Below are 19,470 nucleotides of genomic sequence, written 5' to 3'. Positions count from 1 at the left end.
GCCTCGGCCTCCCAGAGTGCTGGGATTACAGGCGTGAGCCACCGCGCCCGGCCTTTCTTTCTTTTTTTTTTTTTTTTTTGAGACGGAGTCTCCCTCTGTCGCCCAGGCTGGAGTGCAATGGCTTGATCTCAGCTCACTGCACTCTCCATCTCCAGGGTTCAAGCAATTCTCCTGCCTCAGCCTCCCAAGTAGCTGGGATTACAGGCGCCCGCCACTGCACCCGGCTAATTTTTGTATTTTTAGTAGAGACAGGGTTTTGCCATATTGGTCAGACTGGTCTCGAACTCCTGACCTCAGGTGATCCACCTGCCTCGGCCTCCCAAAGTGCTGGGATTACAGGCGTGAGCCACGGCACCTGGCCAACAGTAAACTTTTATATACCCATTCACTAAGAGTGGACATTAATATTTGGAAATCAAATGAAAACAAATTAGTGTACAAGGACGAAGATAATATTTATGTTGCAAATTGTCTGCTCTTTTTTTTTTTTTTTTTTTTGGAGACAGAGTCTTACTCTGTCACCCAGACTGCAGTGCAGTGGCATGATATCGGCTCACTGCAACCTTTGCCTCTTGTGTTCAAGTGATTCTCCCACCTCAGCCTCCTGAGTAGCTGGGATTACAGGCATGCACCACCGCACCTGGCTAATTTTTTTTTTTTTTTTTTTTTTTTTTTTTTGAGATGGAGTCTCGCTCTGTCGCCCAGGCTGGAATGCAGTGGCCCGATCTTGGCTCACTGCAAGCTCCGCCTCCCAGGTTCACGCCATTCTCCTGCCTCAGCCTCCCGAGTAGCTGGGACTACAGGTGCCTGCCACCACGCCCGGCTAATTTTTCGTATTTTTAGTAGAGATGGAGTTTCACCATGTTAGCCAGGATGGTCTCGATCTCCTGACCTCGTGATCCGCCAGCCTCAGCCTCTCAAAGTGCTGGGATTATAGGCATGAGCCACCACACCTGGCCTGCCTTTTCTTAGTCTTGATCTAATAAGTGACATTCTTATCACAGTTATATACAATTATTTAAAATTTAAATAAGATTCCTGGGATGAGCACAATAAAAATTATTTTTTACAGAATACTAAAACAAAACTGTTCTAGTCACAATAGCCAAAAATGTCCATCACTGGTGAGTGGATTAAAAAAAATTGTGGCACATCCAAACAAGGAAATACTTGCACAGCAATAAAAAGGAATGAACTACTACTGATACACATTCAAATGAATCTCAAAAGCACTACTCTAAGTGAAAGAAGACACAAAAGATTATTTATTCTGTGACTCCATTTACACAGCATCCTAGAAAAGGCAAAACTACAGGGACAGAAAGCAGATCAGTGTTTACCCAGGGGCTGAGAAAGGGAGAGGGCACTGACTACACAGGGCCATAAGGGACCTTTCTGGCGATGGAAGTGTTCTACATCTTGATTGTGATAGTGGTTACATAACTATACGCTTGTCAAAATTCACCAAACTGTATACTTAAAACAGATGAACACTACATCTCAACAAACCTGACTTTAAGAAAAAAGGTTTCAACAGAATGAGAGCTCCCATTCATTCTTGTACATTCACCACTCAACTGGCAGGAAGTCTAATACTTAGCAGTGCAGTAATAATGTAGGTAATTAATATGGTCTATACCTGAGTTGTAACACTGACACAAGGGCTCCACACTGTGAAAGCTACACAGCTCCTTCCAGAACATGCCAATACAAGAGTTAAAAATGTAACAAGGCATGGTAAATTAATGCAACAATGTGTGATAAACTTGATTTTAAAAAAAGTCAAAAATTCATTTTAAATACACTACATGGCCGGGCGTGGTGGCTCACGCCTGTAATCCCAGCACTTTGGGAGGATCACCTGAAGTCAGGAGTTCGAGACCGGCATGACCAACATGGAGAAACCCCGTCTCTACTAAAAATACAAAATTAGCCGGGAGTGGTGGCACATGCCTGTAATCCTGGCTACTCAGGAGGCTGAGGCAGGAGAATCACTTGAACCTGGGAGGCGGAGGTTGCAGTGAGCTGAGATCATACCACGGCACTCCAGCATGGGAGACAGAGCCAGACTTCATCTCAAAAAAGAAAGAAAGAAAGAAAGAAAGAAGACCCATTTGAAATCCTTCATTATCACAAATCTGCTATGAATGTTTTTGGCTTCAGTTTAGAAAGCATGGAGCTTCTACTCTGGTTCAATGTAAGGTTTTGCTTCTCTGAGTGAAGATCAATGATCAAAACTAATCAGTTGGGCACACTGGCTCACGCCTGTAATCTCAGCACTTTGGGGAGCCGAGACGGGCGGATCACATGAGGCCAGGAGTTCTAGACCAGCCTGGCCAACACGGTGAAACCCTGTCTCTACTAAAAATACAAAAATCAGCCGGGTGTGGTGGTGCACGCCAGTAATCCCAGCTACTCGGGAGGCTGAGGCATGATAATCACTTTAGCCAGGGAGGTGGAGGCTGCAGTAAGCCAAGATCGCACCACTGCATCCAGCCTGGGAGACAGTCTCGGTCTGTCTCAAAAAAAAAAATAAATAAATAAATAAGGTTTCTTTAAAAGGACTATAAGAAAATTAGTTCCCTGACTCACCTAGTCTAAGAGTTTCTATTACTCACTCTTTATATAATTTTCTAATCTATCTCAGGGGGAGAAAGGTACATCACTGTTCTACTTACTCAGGGCTAAAGAGCATTAAATATTGTATACTAATATGCTACAGGGATGCTTTAGGCTATGGTTTACGTTTACGGATTAAATTATCAAACAGCTATCCAGCAAACAAGTGGCATTTTTGAAGATCAAAATGAAAGCATTAACACCACTAGGCCACAACATCTCAGGACATTACTGAAAGCATGAAAACACTCAAAGCAAGGAAGCATTCCCTAAGAGAAGACATTTCGTGCCAGCAATTACCTCATAACACTTTTAATGAAAGGCCAGTGAAGTTTCTTTACAAGTTATTTACTAGATGTTTTACAGAATATAGGCAACGACTAGATTGAAACACTTTTGAACCCAGCGTTAGAGGAGAGTTCAGAAAACGAACAGAGTCAAACGTTTCTTCAATGGAATTTCTACTACAAGTTCTCATTCTCTAGCAATGCTGTTCCTGGCATTTTGAAGTTTCACATGAACAAAATCAAAGGTTCCTTTTATAAAACCATAGCCTGTGAGCGCTGAAAGAGACCTAAGAGCTCATCTAAGCCAACCTCTTTTTAGGGAGGAGGACAGCGAAGCCCCCTGCGGGTGTCCCTCAGCTAGGCAGTGAGTGGCAGAGCAGAGCTTCACTATACATCTGCTTTTCTGCTTTTCAAAATGTTTAACAAACTCCTTCAAAAAAGATTTGTATGGAAAGGAAACTATGCCTTAATAAAGGCTGCGCGCTAGTGTTTTGGAATTCCTAAGGGGACCGCAAAGATCCCTCAGTGGACACTTAGTGACTGTGATTAAATTTAGTTCCAGACCATCTTAAAGAACGACACAGCCCACTTGACACAATTGATTACTCTTAATCAGCACCAGTAACATATTATTAATGTGACAGTCTCTCAAGAATTGCCTGACCAAGTTAAAAGCAGAGTTCGGTTAAAATAAGCACTGACCACTAGAGTGATCTGACACACACATTTGCACAATCCCTTGCGCGGCAACTCGGCCTCTCAAAGCACCGATCCGCAACGCTGCAACTCATGGGCTTTATTAACCGACTAGACTGCCGGCATAATCGATATACTTCGCAGACCCGCCCGCGAACAGCGGGACAGGGCGGACTTCTGGAGGAAACGGTCCGACCTGGCTGCCTCTTGGGTGACTAAGGCCTGCCCTCTATTTCCAGAGCGTTCGGCTGAGGGGGAACACCCGACTGCAAGGCACTGCCCGAGGAGCACGAATGCCACCCCGAAGGTCCGCCAACTACAACGCCCAGGTTACTTACGTTTTCAGTGTCTCGTTCATTCACCGTTGGCAACGGGGTCCTAGTGGACATTTTACTGCACTTTAATTCTGCACAATGCGAGGGTGAAAACAAAACAGCACAGCCCTAGGAGGCCGGCGACCAGCGTCCTCGAGTCCACGGCAGTACTGAAAAGGCGCCGTGGGGAGGGCGGCTCCCTTCCCCCTACGGCCGTCTAGATCCCGGGCCTGGCCCGGGCCGTCCCCCGGCGGGTCCCGGGGCTCATTCTCTCCTTGCCTCGGCGGCCGAGGCGAGGAGCCCGGGAGGGCGGCAGTGGCGGAGCCGAGCCTGCGGGCGGCGGGCTGCGCTTCGGCCCGCCGGCGTCCCCTCGCCTCAGGGCGCCCCGCGATCCTGGGCCCCCTCGCCTCCTTCTCCACTCCCGCCCGTCGCACCGCGAATTTCAGCTCGCGGGCCTCCACACAGCGCCGCCGGCGGCGCCTGAAAAAGAGGAGGCGGAGGAGGATGTGAAGGAAGTAGAGCGCAAGACAGGCCGCCGCGGGCTGTGGGCGCCGACCATGGAGCGGGCTGCGGAGGAGGCGCCTGCGCCCGACTGCTTCTCCCTCTCTAGCGAGCTTGCTGCCTCAGCCTCCGCCCTGCTGGCCGCCGCTGCCGCCGCCGCCGCCGCCGCCGCCGCCGCCGCCGCCGCCGCCGCACCCCGGCACCTCCGAGCCTCACGGACCCAAGATGGCCGCCCCTCGGCTTCCTCTGCTGCCTCCCGCTGCCGGAAGTGACGACAGGCCGCCACCCGGAGTCCCGCCAATCAGCGTGGCCTGAGAAAGCCGGCCCGGCTGTTGTTGCTAGGGGCGACTTGGTCCAGACCCCGCCGCGGGGGCGGTGCAGAGGGCGGGATAGTGCTGGTCCGGTCTCCGCTGACTCCCGCGGGCTGCGAGTTCCTCCTGTCCGGAGCGCGCAGGCAACCCCGAAAGAGCCGAGAAACGGCTCTGGGCGACAGCCAGAGCCCTCCCGCTGAGTTGGCATTTACAGACTACAGGCCTGGGTTGGCTGGATTACAGATCCAGAGCCTACTGTGCGCAAAAGTTGCGGTTGCATCCCTGGGACTGCGCTGCACCGAATGGAGCCCCAGCATTAATTAATGACAGGGCCAGGGCTACGGGAGGGCGCCGGGCTCTTGCATCCTTAACTGTGACCCGGGCGTCAGGCTCTCGCCAACAAATCTTCCCGTCTGCGGATCTGAGTAGCTGCGGGCTGGGCGCGGACCCTGAGGGCAGCAGGCGCCTCTTGCCCTCAAGGAGCTGGTGGTCAGACGGGTGACAGACCCGGACCCAGCTAAATGCCATCTGGATGGAAGAGTGCAATAACGAGGGTGGCACAAAGGGGATGGGGTCGGGGGCGAAATGAATCTGTAGAGGCCCCCAGGGACCAGTTTCCAAATGCCTGTAGGGGGGTTATAAGCAGGCTTTTCTTACAGTCAGTGCGTTGCTGCTGGAAGACCGGAAGCATCTCTGGGTGCCAGCCTCGGGCCAGGCTCGGTAGATGCCTGCAGGCTGGAACACTGGAAATGCTACCTGACCTGGAAGCCTTCCTTGCCCGTTCACCTCTTCACGTGCTCGGTGCCTCTACTCAGCTCCTGGCCAGCGGTGGATGGAATCCATGGGTGCAGGATCCGAAGAGGGAGAGTAGTGTGAGATGGGGGTGACACGAACTGTTACCGAGAGTCGAGTCTACCTTGTGGGTTCATGACATTTGTTACCTCATTTAGCCTCAGGGTAACCCTATGAGATGGGCAGACACACATGCGATCCGAAGTCTAGACAGGTACACTGACTTGGCTAAAGTACACAGGTTGGTTAGCGACAGAGCTGGGATTCTAACCTAGTTCCCAAAGCTTGGATAATAGGTAAGCCCTTGTAGTGGGTGGCTATGTCATGCTTGCTTTCCCTTTGGTCCTTTGGCATCCCAATTGTCTTGCTATGTTTGAGACATTTCTTGCTCCAGGAAATATATGTTTTTTTTGTTGTTGTTGTTTTGTTTTGTTTTGTTTTGAGACGCAGTTTCGCTCTGTCGCCCAGGCTGGAGTGCAGTGGCGCGATCTCCACTCACTGCAAGCTCCGCCTCCCGGGTTCACGCCATTCTCCTGCCTCAGCCTCCCGAGTAGCTGGGACTGCAGGTGCCCACCACCATGCCCAGCTAATTTTTTTGTGTTTTTAGTAGAGACAGGGTTTCACCGTGTTAGCCAGGATGGTCTCGATCTCCTGACCTTGTGATTCGCCCGTCTCGGCCTCCCAAAGTGCTGGGATTACAGGCCTGAGCCACTGCGCTCGGCCAAATATATGTATCTTTAAACGCCAGATTCACTCCCAGAGAGGCCAGAGTCTCCCAGTGTTAAAACACCTGAGGACTAAGATAACACTCAGGGCTCCCATCTAACCCTCAGAGAGGAGTGCTCAGGGGGCCAAGAGTGGTTCTATTTAAAATGTGAATAGGGACTGGGCGCGGTGGTTCACGCCTGTAATCCTAACACTTTGGGAGGCCGAGGTGGGCGAATTGCCTGAGCTCAGGAGTTTCAGACCAGCCTGGCCAACATGGTGAAACCTCATCTCTGCTAAAATACAAAAAATTAGCGAAGCACAGTGGTGTGTGCCTGTAGTCCCAGCTATTAAGGAGGCTGAGGAGAGAGAATCTCTTGAACCTGGGAGGCGGAGTTGAAGTGAGCGAAGATCACCCCATTGCACTCCAGCCTGAATAACAGAGCAAGACTGCATCTCAAAAAACAAAATAAAATAAAATAAAATGTGAATAGGGAGATGGCATGCACATCTGTAATCCCAGCTACTTGGGAGCCTGAGGTGGGAGGGTCACTTGAGCCCAGGAGTTGGAGACCAGCCTGGGCAACAGAGTGAGACCTTATCTCTACAAAAACTTAAAAAAAAAAAAAAAAAAAGAAAAAGGCAGAAGGATGATGCCCATTGCACTCCTGCCTGGGAGACAGAGCAAGAACGTGCCTCAAAGATAAATAAATAAGTAAATAAATAAATAAAGTTATTCTCTTTCTCCTTCTGGCCAAGAAGAGTTAGTGGAATTCCATTAGTTAAATGTGTGCTTCACACACTTCAACTGCAACATTGGTTATGATAAGACGGGGTGAGCATAAGTGTTGTGGGAGACCCAAGCAGGGACATCTAGCTCAACTTGGGAGTTTGGATCAGGGAAGGCTTCCTGGGAGAGGATGTTTATGCTGAGTCTAAAAGCATGAGCAGAGTTAGCTGTGGGAGGATGGGTAGAAAGGACAGTCCAAGCAGAAGGATGGCCTGATGAGCACCGCAATGAGAAGCCACACGCTGGGTCTGGGTAAACATCAGGAGAGTGAGTGGTGAGAAGTGAGACTGCAGGAGAAGGCCAGAGCCAGGCCAGGTTTGGACAGAGCATGGCACCTGGTTCTGCATCCCATCCTGATGACAGCTGGGAAAACACCCCAGAAAGGGTTTCAGCCTCAGGCAGAAGCTGCAAGAAAGCGTATGGGAAGTTCAGAACAGTCCCCATTGGCCAGAGAAGTAGCTGGGGGAGGAGGTTTCCACCCAGGTGCTTTTCTCACCCAAGCCACATATGAAATAATGAGTCAGTGAATGCCTAAAGTTAGGAAATGAAGATAATAGTACTTAACTCAAGACGCTTCTGGGTTTTGTAAAAGGTAGAATTAAACGCCTTGAACTTTTCCTTGCACTTATGTTAAATGACATCATGACACTATAAAGAGTGGGAGATGGGTGTGTGTCTCTCTTTCTTTCTTTTCTTTCTTTCTTTCTTTTTCTTTCTTTCTTTTTCTTTTTCTTTCTTTCCTTTCTCTCTCTCGCCCTGCCTGCCTGCCTCTCTCTCTCTTTCCTCCCTCCCTCCCTTCCTCTCTCTCTCTCTTTTTCTCCTTCCTTCCTTCCTTCCTCCCTCCCTCCCTCTCTCCCTCCCTCCCTCCCTTCCTTCCTTCCTTTGTTGTTGCTTGAGCCAGACAGGGTCTTGCTCTCTTGTCCAGGATGGGCCACCGTGGTGTGATCATAGCTCACTGCAGCCTTGAACTCCGGGGCTCAAGTGATCCTTTGCCTCAGCCTCCTGAATAGCTAGGACTACAGGTATGCACCACCACACCTAGGTAATTTATTTTTAGAGACCAAGTCTTGCCCAGACTGAACTCCCAGCCTCAAGCAACCCTCCCATCTCTGCCTCCCAAAGTGCTGGGATTACAGGTGTGATCCACTGTACCCAGCCACCTGGGTGTGTGAATTGCAAGCAAAAAAGAAAAGGAGAGGAAGAGAAGAAAGAGTAAAGTATTGTTCTGTCCAAAGGACTCTCTGTGGCCCAGAATTATGTGCATCTATGGTCTGGAAGGAATAGAGAGGAGGGTTTGGAAGTTGTCCTTGGAATGCCTTCTTCAATCCCTTTTCATATTTCTTATTTCCCGTCTTCATAGTAAAATAGTTTCTACCTTGGGGCCCCAAGCTGAAAAGATGTAACTAAATTTACTAAGGTGTATATGTGCATAAGCAATACTTACTTTCATGGCAAGAAGGAAGGCACCATGAGACATCAGAAGCTAGTGATAATCTAGCCCTACTGTGTCCCTGTGGGACAGATGAGAAACTGAGTCTCAAAGAGGTGACATGCCACCTCTCAGCCATTAGGATAGCTACCAAAAAAACAGAAAATAACACATTTTGGCAAGAACGTGGAGAAATTGGAAACTGTGCACTGCTGGTGGGGATGTAAAATGGTGCAGCTTCTATGGAAAACAGTATTATGCTTCTTGAAAAAAATTAGAAATAGAATTACCATATGATCTAGTAATCCCACTTCCAGGTAGATACCCAAAAGAATTGAAAACACAGTCTCAAGGAAATATCTGCAGACTCATGCTCATGGCAGCATTATTCACAATAGTTAAAATGTGAAAGCAAACCAAGTGTCCATCCATAGATGAATGGCTAAACAAAATGTGGTATGTCCATACAATGGAATATTATTCAACCTTAAAAAGAGGGGAAATTCTGACATTAGCTACAACATAGATGAACCTTGAGGACATTATGATGAGTGAAATAAGCCAAACACAAGAGGACAAATTCTGTATGATCCCTCTTCTATGAGCTACCTGGAGCAGTCAAATGTATTGAGACAGAAACCAGAATGGTGGTGCCAGTGGGGAGGAGGAAATAAAGAGTTCCTGCTTAACAGGCAGAGTTTCCGTCTGGAAAGAAAAGAGACATGAGGACGGATTGCACAACAGTGTGAATGTACTCAATGCCACTAAACTGTACACTTAAAAATGGTTAAGATGGTTAAGATGGTTTTATGTTATATGTTTTTACCACAATTTTATGTATTCATTTTTGAGATAGGGACTTACTTCGTCATCCAGGCTGGAGTGCAGTGGCACAATCACAGCTCACTGCAGCCTCAACCTTCGGGGCTCAAGTGGTCCTCCTGCCTTAGTTTCCCAAGTAGCTGGGTCCACAGGCATGTACCACCATGCCTGGCTAATTTTTTGTACATTTTTTTTTATACAGACGAGGGTTTGCCATTTTGCCCAGGCCGGTCTCGAACTCCTGGCCTCAAGCAATGCTTCCACCTCAGCCTCCCAAAGTGCTGGGATTACAGGCAGGAGCCACTATACTCAGCCTGCAATTTTAAAAACAAATAAAGAAATGCAGTGAAAGCTTCAGAAGCTTTGTCTGAAGCTGCACAACTAGTTAGAACAGAGCCAGAATGGGGGCCGAAATCTCCCAAGCTCCGGCAGACGCCCCCCATATACACTATCACCAGAAAGTATCTGGGTCCCCGATGGCAGCTTCAAGTACCTGCACTAGCAGTGAGATTGCCATCCTCCTGACTTCTTATGCAAAAAAATAAGCACCTGCTTTTTGCACCCACTACAGTTGGGTTGTGTGTTACTCGCCACCCAGCTTGATCCTAACCAGTACCATCATGCTAAGTGTCACATCTGCTGATCCACAGGCCCGTGCTCTCTGCACCACATCTAGTTTGGACGTGCGTGGAAAGGCTGCTGCAGTCTCGTCATCCCATCACAGCCCTCACAAACACAACTCCTCTACCAGAGAGTGGGAACTACTGGGACCCGGGAGCCATTCCTCAGTGTGTGTGTGTGTGTGTGTGTGTGTGTGTGTGTACGCAGATATGTTGCAGACCAAGAGCCGAACACTGAGAGTATGTAAAGCCACAGAGATGGAGAAAAGCAGAGTGTGATAATTATGAGACATTGCGGTCATCATGCTTGGTGGCAGGGGAAAGAGGAGGAGCCGGGCTGTAGGTGTTCCTGGGACACTCCAGGTAGGCCCCAGATGCTTTGAGTCTTTGGGAAATATGAGGTCCATTTGGATTCCATGCCAGGCTGCTCCCCCCACATCGGGGATGAGGGCAGACAAGCTGCTATTCTTTTAATTTACCTCTCCAGTCCCTTTCTTCACTCCAGCGGGGTCCTGTTGCCCTCTGTGAGCCCTGCTTCAAGGCCCAGAAGGCACCCCAGGAATTCTCACTTCCAAGATTGTGTTCCTGCCATTCACCCACCTGCAAAGGCTCCCCTGCCTGCCCAAAGCCTCCCTGCTGTTATGCAGCCATCCTCTCATCCTGTCCTCATGCTGGGTCCTTGTCCTCGTCCTCGCTTCTTCCCTAAAGACTCTGCAGACCAGCCCCCGGTGTGGCCCACCCCTCCTTGGCTTTTCCTGCCTGAGGTCACAGTACATTTATTGAGCTCCAGCTGTGTACCTGGCACAAGACACCTATGCTAGGACCCCCTAACTCTCCAACAGCCTGTGAGATGTCAATGGGCACATGAGAGGTGACTGACTGAGACTCAGGAGGGGCTGTAACTCTTCCAACGTCAGGAGCAAGCAAAGGGAGAGCCAGGACTGGGCTCCAAGGCCGAAACTCTGCAGTTGATCCTTTCATTCCTGGTCAGTGGAGAGCCCTCAAACCTCCCGTGCTTAGGTCAATGTGGGGCCCAGTTGAAAACTCAGTAGAGCTGCATCAGTGATTCTCCACCTTCTGGCTTCCAGTACCCCAGCCTTTCCAGATAGCTCTGGATGGAATGCCTCTCGGGAAGAACATGGGCGCCCCCGCCTTCCTAAACACACTATCCTGAAAAATCGTGTCAGCTTTTCCCACAGCTCAAAGGTGTCCTTTTACCATGTTCCATGCTTCACCGCAGTGTAGAGATGGCCCTGGAGGATGCAGGAGAGAAAGGGCCTTTTGCCCCTGCAGTAATTCACCAGCTCTCGGATCTGCTGAAGATGATTGATCCCCATCTATTTCTAGATCGGTCAGTTCCCATCTAGATCGGTCAGTCGCCTCTCACGCACACATACACAGTTGTCATTACCAGATTCTGGTAGCATAGCCCTCTGGAGCCTGCCCTGTCCCATGACCCACTCTGCTCTGAGCTGGGAAAACCCACTGTCTGGAACTATATCTAAAGGTCTAGGGAGACCACAGTGGTGAGGGAGAGGCAAGGGCTGTGGAGTTTGAACTCTGGCTATGACCCTGAATGCTGGGGGACCTTGGGCAAGTGACTTCATGTCTCTGAGGCACGGTTTCTGAACCAGTCAAATGGGAATGGTAATAGCTACCACTCACAGTTGCTCTGGAGGTCCATGGAGAAAATTCCCAGAGAGCACCAGCACAGCAGGTGCAGAGTCCACCCTTCCAAAGCTCAGAGGACTCACCACCTCCTGGGGGGCTGCCCTTTCCACCTCTCCCCCCAAGAGGAGCACAGAGCTCAGAGTCTGTAGAACACAGATCAAGGCTTATTAGGCCACACAGGGTGGGGAGTTAGAGACTCACTCCTCCTCCCCGCTTTCCTCCTCCAGTTTTGCCTACCTCACTGAGTACTGAGCTCACGATAGGAGACGTAGAAGCCCTTGGTAAGGAATCCTGCAACACCAGATAAGGTGTTAGTGTTTTTATCATTGCCTCTGCTTTGCAGGCAAGGACTTGGAGATTCAGAAGGGCAAGAGGCTTTCTCAAGCTCACGGACAGAAAGCAGTGCCCTTAGACTCCAGTCTGCTGGCTCTGACACCCACTGGCTGCAAGGCAGGTGGGTAAAAAAGGATAGAGAGAAGGAATAAGTGGGTGAATAGACTACCCCGGCACTCCTGGAGCCTCATACCTACCCATTATTGCAGGGTTGACCTATTAAAGTAAGCACATCTCCCAAATACAAACAGATTTTTCCAAGACAATAAAGTCTAAGCCCTGCTTGAGGAAAGACCGTTTCCTCCATTCTTCAGGCTGCTGCCCTACCCTTGGAGCCATTTGGGCCTCATTGGGTGGAGCCATGAAAAGCCACATCGGCCTTCAGTGGCTGCCCCCCTACTCCTCTCTCCTTCCTTTGTTCCTTCCATCCACAGTGTTTATTGAGCACCTACTTTGGGCAAAGCTATGTTTGAAGCATTGAGGACATAGCTGTGAACAGAGAAAGTTCTTGCCCACTCGCAGGTCACAGGACACACGTAGCAGAACTCATGCATAATATAATTTCAGGACGGGAGAACTGTAATTTAAAAATTTAATCAGGGGAGGGTGATACAGACTAAGCTCTTTGGCTTTAATTCAAATTTCTTTCTTTCTTTCTTTGAGATGGAGTCTCGCTCTGTCACCCAGGCTGGAGTACAGTGGTGTGATCTCGGCTCACCGCAATCTCTACCTCCCAGGTTCACGCCATTCTCCTGCCTCAGACTCCCGAGTAGCTGGGACTACAGGTGTCCACCACCATGCCCAGCTAATTTTTTGTATTTTAGTAGAGACGGGGTTTCACCGTGTTAGCCAGGATGGTCTCGATTTCCTGACCTTGTGATCTGCCTGCCTTGGCCTCCCAAAATGCTGGGATTACAGGCATGAGCCACCACGTCTGGCCTCAAATTTCATTTTTTCCTTTTGGTCATCAGTACACATAGTGCAAAATAAAAAGCTGCAAAGGAATACACAGTTAAAGCTTTTAACAGTTTATGTTTTTCAAACACACCATAAAGAGGGTAAAAATGCAAGCCTCAAACTGGGAGAAGTTATAACTGATAAGAATTTAAATCCGTACCATATAAGAAATGTCTATAATTGGCTGGCCACGGTGGCTCACACCTGTAATCCCAGCACTTTGGGAGGCCAGATCACCTGAGGTCAGGAGTTTGAGACCAGCCTGCCCGACATGGTGAAACCCCAACTCTACTAAAAATACAAAATTAGCCAGGTGTGGTGGTGCGCACCTGTAATCCCAGCTACTTGGGAGGCTAAGGCAGGAGAATCACTTGAATCCGGCAGGCAGAGGTTGTAGTGAGCTGAGATCGTGCCATTGCACTCCAGCCTGGGAAAAAGAGCAAAACTCCATCACAAAGAAAGAAAGAAAGAAAGAAAGAAAGGAGAGAAAGAGAGAGAGAGAAAGAAAGAAAGAAAGATCCATAATTTAATAAGATCAACAACCCAATAGAAATATAGGCAAAAGACAACAACAGGCACTTGGGGGTTGATAAATAATAAGAACAAATACTTAAAGTCATCTGTTACTGCAAATGCAAGCTATCTCAGTCCATTTTGGATGCTATAACAAACTACCATAGACTGGGTGGCTTAAAAACAGCAAAAATTTATTCTCCACCGTTCTGGAGGCTGGGAAATCCAAGATCAAGGCCCTGGCAGACATGGTGTCTGGTGAGGGCTGGCTTTGTGCTCACAGATGGATAGCCATCATCTCACTGTGTCCTCACGTGGCAGAAGGGGTGAATGAGCTCTCTGGGGCTCTTTTCTAGGAGGGATCCACCCCCATGACCTCATTACCTTCCAAAGGCCTCACCTCCCAATACCATCAAACACTGGGGTTTAGTTTTCTTTTTTTGAGACAGAGTCTCACCCTGTCGCTGGAGTACAGTGGGGCTATCATGGATCACTGCAGCCTCAATCTCCCAGGCTCAGGTGATCCTCCCACCCCAGCCTCCCAGGCAGCTAGAACTACAGGCACTCACCACCATGCCCAGCAAATTTTTTTGTATTTTTTGTAGAGACGGGTTTCCACCATGTTGCCCAGGCTGGTCTTGAACTCCTGGGCTCAAGCGATCCTCCAATCTGAGCATCCCAGTGCTGGGTTTACAGGCCTGAGCCACTGTGCCCAGCTGGGGTTTAGTTTTCAACATATGAATTTGGGTGGACACAAATAATCTATAGCGCAAAGACCATAATAAGTTACCGTGTCCTGGCCACCAGATTGGCAAAAATGAAAAAGTCTGACAATATCAAGTGCTGCTGAGAATATGGAACAATGGGAACTTTTTGTTGTCTTCTAGAGACAAGGTCTCACTCTGTTACCCAGGCTGGAGTGCAATGGCATGATCATAGCTCACTGCAGCCTCAAACTCCTAGGCTCCAGCAATCTTCCTGTCTCAACCTTCAAGTAACTAGCACTATGGGCATGAGCCATCATACCTGGCTAATTTTTTTAAAATTATTTTTTGTAGAGACGAGATCTCACTATGTTTCCCAGGCTGGTCTCAAACTCCTGGGCTCAAGCAATCCTCAGCCTCAGCCTCCCAAAGTGTTGGCATTACAGGCATGAGTTGCTGCCCCTGGCTTCAATGGGAACTCTTAGACCCTGCTTGGGAGTGTAAGTTCAAGGTAAGAGCAGAAAATAATGAAGCACAATGCAAAGATCACATAATCAACAAAGCCAAAACTTAGTTCTTTGGCAAAAGCCAGTAAAACTGACATTTTGGAGAACAACCTGACATTAGCAATTAAAGTTGAAGTTGTGTGGCCCCTACAACTGAGCAATTCCACCCAAAATATTTGCCCTAAAGAAACCCTCGGCTGGGCGCAGTGGCTCACGCCTGTAACCTCAGCACTTTGGGAGGCCGAGGCGGTGGATGACCTGAGGTCAGGAGCTCAAGACCAGCCTGGCCAACATGGTGAAACCCTTTCCCTACTAAAAATACAAAAAAATTAGCTGGGCATGGTGGCCCACGCCTGTAATCCCAGCTTCTCGAGAGGCTGAGGCAGAATCACTTGAACCTCAGAGGCGGAGGCTGTGGTGAGCCGAGATGGCGCCACTGCACTCCAGCGTGGGTGACAGAGTAAGATTCCATATCAAAAAAAAGAAAAGAAACTCCCGCTTTCCACGCTACCCATAGAGGGGTCCATACGGCGTTGTTCTGGATTCTCATTGTAACTTAAAGGGAAACTTGCACAAGGTCCGAGAGTTTGATGTCCTGCAAATGCAGGAGGAGCACGTCCTTAAGTTCCTTGCGGCAGGAACCCACTTAGGTGGCACCAATCTTGACTTCCAGATGGAACAGTACATCTGTAAAAGGAAAAGTGATGGCATCTACACAATAAATCTGAAGAGGACCTGGGAGAAGTTTCTGCTGGCAGCTCGTGCCATTGTTGCCATTGAAAACCCTGCTGATGTTAGTGCCATATCATCCAGGAATACTGGCCAGACGGCTGTGCTGAAGTTTGCTGCTGCCGCTGGAGCCACTCCAATTGCTGGCCGCTTCACTCCTGGAAGCTTCACTAACCAGATCCAGGCAGCCTTCCGGGAGCCACGGCTTCTTGTGGTTACTGACCCTAGGGCTGACCACCGGCCGCTCATGGAGGCATCTTATGTTAACCTACCTACCATTGCTCGTAACACAGATTCTCCTCTGCACTATGGGGACATTACCATCCCATGCAACAACAAGGGAGCTCCCTCATTGGGTTTGATGTGGTGGACGCTGGCTCGGGAAGTTCTGCGCATGTGTGGCACCATTTCCCATGAACACCTGTGGGAGGTCATGCCTGATCTCTACTTCTATAGAGATCCTGAAGAGATTAAAAAAGAAGAGCAGGCTGCTGCTGAAAAGGCTGAGACCAAAGAGGAATTTCAGGGTGAATGGACTGCTCCAGCTCCTGAGCTGCTACTCAGCCTGAGGTTGCAGACTGGTCTGATGGCATGCAGGTGCCCTCTGTGCCTATTCAGCAGTTCCCTACTGAAGACTGGAGGGCTCAGCCTGCCACGGAAGACTGGTCTGCAGCTCCCACTGCTCAGGCCCCTGAAGGGGTAGGACAACCACTGAACAGTCTTAAGCTTTTTTGCACGAGCTCTTCAGCAACATGGAAATAAGGTTGATGGAAAATAAACATCAGTTTCTAAAAAAAAAAACAAACTCTCAAACATATGCACGGGAACATGTTTAAGAATAGTCATAGCACTACAGTTTGTTATAGAAACACACTGGAAACAATTCAAATGTCTATTATCTGTACGAATACAGAAAATGGCATATTAGCACAAAGAAACAGTATATAACAGAGAGAATAATTTTTACAGCTACACACAATGTGAATGCATCTCAGTGTCATAATCTTGAGATATTATTTAAAAAACCAGAGCAATTCTTAGAATACACATAGCATGATTCAGAAATGAAAACGTGCAAAACCAAACGACATACTGTTTAAAGATGCAAACGTATAGAATGAAACTATTGAAAAAAAACACAAGGGGATGAAAAACACAAAAATCAGGGTAGTGATGGCTGGGCACAGTGGCTTACACCTGTAATCCCAACACTTTGGGAGGCTGAGGAGGGCAGATCGCTTGAGCCCAGGAGTTTGAGACCAGCCTGGGCAACATGGTGAAACCCCGTCTCTACTAAAAATACAAAAATTAGCAGGGTGTGGTGGCACATGCCTGTAATCCTAGCTACTCGGGAGGCTGAGGCCCAAGAATGGCTTGAGCTGGGGAGGCAGAGGTTGCAGTGAGCCGAGATGATGCTACTGCACGCCAGCCTGGGTGACAGAGTGAGACTCCATCTCAAATAAATAAATAAATAATCCTTACTCCCTTCTCCCCTGTGGATCTGGTTTTACCTGGGAGTCAGTGCACCAGGGCATAGCTAACAGCAGACTCTCCACTGTCCTGGCCCTCATTATGGATTCCATACAGGAGGCTGACGGAGGATGGTCACCAGGAGATGGAGATTCTACCGTGACTTTGCATTTGGCTGCCACGTGGCCTTGCCTATAGCCTTCCTTCCCACCTTGAACTTGAGCTTCCTCATCTGAGGATCACAATGGTTCTGACTGTCCATCATTTTCCCCAGCACACATCAGCTGTCATCAATTTTTTTTTTTTTTTATGCTGCTAGTATAATTTCAGGGCAAGGACAAGAGCAGAGTTGAAAGAGCAAAACCCTCAAAGGTCTAGCCCTTCATCTTGACAAATCCCTGACCTCACATGGACAGCTCAGCATGGCAAGGCAGCATGGAGCCTGGGAAGTTGTTAAAACAAGATTCTGTTCACTCAGCTCTGCTGCCTCCTCTCCCTCGGATGTGACCTCAGACATGAGCTGGCCAAGGCTGGCCCTCTGAGTCAGCCCTGAGTCCCAACTATACGCCTTCCCCGTGGGGCTGCTGGCCTCAAAGCCTCCTTTAACAAAGAGGGCAGGAGGATGGATGACTCGGCATGTGTAATATACCCAAGTGCAGATGAATAATTGATGTGTTTGAGTATTAATAAGCAGGAACTGGCTATTTTAGCCAGTAAAGCCAAAAAGATATTCTGTTAAAGCAAATCCTCCAATCTACACCTAAGGCAAAAACACAAAAAACAAAAACAAACAAACAAACAAAAAAACCCATAAACACCACCACCCTCAAACTTCCTAAAACCCCTGTTTTTAACAGAAACCTACTTGGAAAAGATTCTATTTTCATAAGCATGTTATTTTAAAAATTACAGTTTTAGGGTTGAAATGGAAAAAGGACTTAGTGTGTGAGTGTATGTCTGTATGTGCGTGTGTGTGTTTGTGTGTGTGTGTGATGGTGCCACTGTCTTCCACTCCTCAGGCCTGGCCCTGAGAAGCACACTGTCATTCCTGACTTTGTTTTTTGTTTGTTTGTTTTGTTTTGAGACGGAGTTTCGCTCTTGTTACCCAGGCTGGGGTGTAGTGGCTCAATCTCGGCTCACTGCAACCTTCACCTCCTGGGTTCAAGTGATTCTCCTGCCTCAGCCTCCTGAGTAACTGGGATTACAGGCACCCGCCACCACACCTGGCTAACTTTTTGTATTTTTAGTAGAGATGGGGTTTCACCATTTGGCCACGCTGATCTCAAACTCCTGACCTCAGGTGATCTGCCCACCTCAGCCTCCCAAAGTGCTGAGATTACAAGTGTGAACCACCGCGCCCAGCCAAAAACAATATAATCATATCAATAGGCACAGAAAAAGCATTTGACAAAATGCAACACCTTTTTTTTTTTGAGACGGAGTTTTTCGCTCTTGTTGCCCAGGCTGGAGTGCAGCAGCGGGATTGGCGGGATCCCGGTTCACTGCAACTTCCGCCTGCCAGGTTCAAGCAATTCTCATGCCTCAGCTTCTCAAGCAGCTGCGATTACAGGCACATGGCATCACGACTGGCTAATTTTTGTATTTTTAGTAGAAACGGGGTTTCACCATGTTACCCAGGTTGATCTCGAACTCCTGGCATCAGGTGATCTGCCTGCCTTGGCCTCTCAAAGTGCTGGGATTACAGGCATGAGCCACCATGCCCGGCCATGCAACACCTTTTTTTAGAGACAGGGACTAGCTCTGTTGCCCAGACTATAGTGCAGTGGCACAGGCATACCTCACTGTAGCCTCGAACTCCTGGGTTCAAGCAACCCTCTTGCTTCAGCTTCCTGAGTAGCTAGGAATACAGCCATGCGCCACCACACCTGGATGATTCTTTAAAAACAATTTTTTTAAAATTAGAAATGGGGCCTTGCTATGTTACCCAGGCTGGTCTTGAACTCCGGGCCTCAAGTGATTCTCCAATCTTGGCTTCCCAAAATGCTGAGATTATAGGTGTGAGCCACCATACCTGGCCCCAAGACAATTTCATGATAAAAAACAAAAAACCACTCTTAACAAACCAGGAATAGAAAGGAACTTTGCATAAAGGGCATCTATGGGCCAGGCGAGGTGGCTCACGCCTGTAATCCTAGCACTTTGGGAGGCTGAGGTAGGTGGATCACCTGAGGTCAGGAGTTCGAAACCAACCTGGCCAACATGGCAAAACCCTGTCTCTACTGAAAATACAAAAATTAGCTGGGCGTGGTAGCGCCCACCTATAATCCCAGTTACTCAGGAGGCTGAGGCATGAGAATCACTTGAACTGGGGAGGCAAAGGTTGCAGTGAGCCAAGATCATGCCACTGCACTCCAGCCTGGGTGACAGAGTGAGACTCAGTCTCAAGAAAAAAAAAAAAAAAGGGCAAGAAAAGACTGAATGCTTTCTTCCTAAGATCATGAACAAGACAAGGATGTCTGCTCTCGATGTTTCTACTCAACATTGTACTGGAGGTTCTAGCTAGGGCAATTAGGCAAGAAAATAAAAGGCATTCAGATTGTAAAGGAAAACTATCTCTATTTGCAGATGTCATGATCCTGCATAGCATTAGGAGATATACCTAATGTAAATGACGAGTTAATGGGTGCAGCACACCAACATGGCACATATATACATATGTAACAAACCTGCACATTGTTGT

General features: G+C 48.5%; 1 protein-coding gene and 2 pseudogenes across 10 annotated transcripts in view; 1 reads left to right on the top strand and 2 right to left on the bottom strand.

Moving 5' to 3' along the window:
- Positions 1 to 6,966, bottom strand: part of MARK3 (microtubule affinity regulating kinase 3) — a 119,622-nt gene extending 112,656 nt beyond the window's left edge. For 9 of the 10 annotated variants that reach the window (XM_024231453.3, XM_024231455.3, XM_024231454.3 and 6 more), the window contains exon 1: positions 3,941 to 6,966. In XM_024231453.3, the coding sequence (XP_024087221.1) occupies positions 3,941 to 3,991 (51 nt within the window). In that variant the 5' untranslated portion in view covers positions 3,992 to 6,966. The remainder of the gene's footprint in view (positions 1 to 3,940) is intronic. The other variant, XM_054530922.2, reaches the window with a different exon arrangement.
- Positions 4,181 to 4,936, bottom strand: LOC129049877 (uncharacterized; annotated as a pseudogene).
- A 4,167-nt stretch (positions 6,967 to 11,133) lies between the features above and the next one.
- Positions 11,134 to 16,061, top strand: LOC100437691 (small ribosomal subunit protein uS2-like; annotated as a pseudogene).
- Positions 16,062 to 19,470: the final 3,409 nt, after the last annotated feature.

This window comes from Pongo abelii, chromosome 15 (genome assembly GCF_028885655.2).
Source record: "Pongo abelii isolate AG06213 chromosome 15, NHGRI_mPonAbe1-v2.0_pri, whole genome shotgun sequence".
NCBI lineage: Eukaryota > Metazoa > Chordata > Mammalia > Primates > Hominidae > Pongo > Pongo abelii.
Note: the sequence above shows the minus strand (reverse complement) of the source record. Positions and strands in the feature narration are given on the sequence as shown.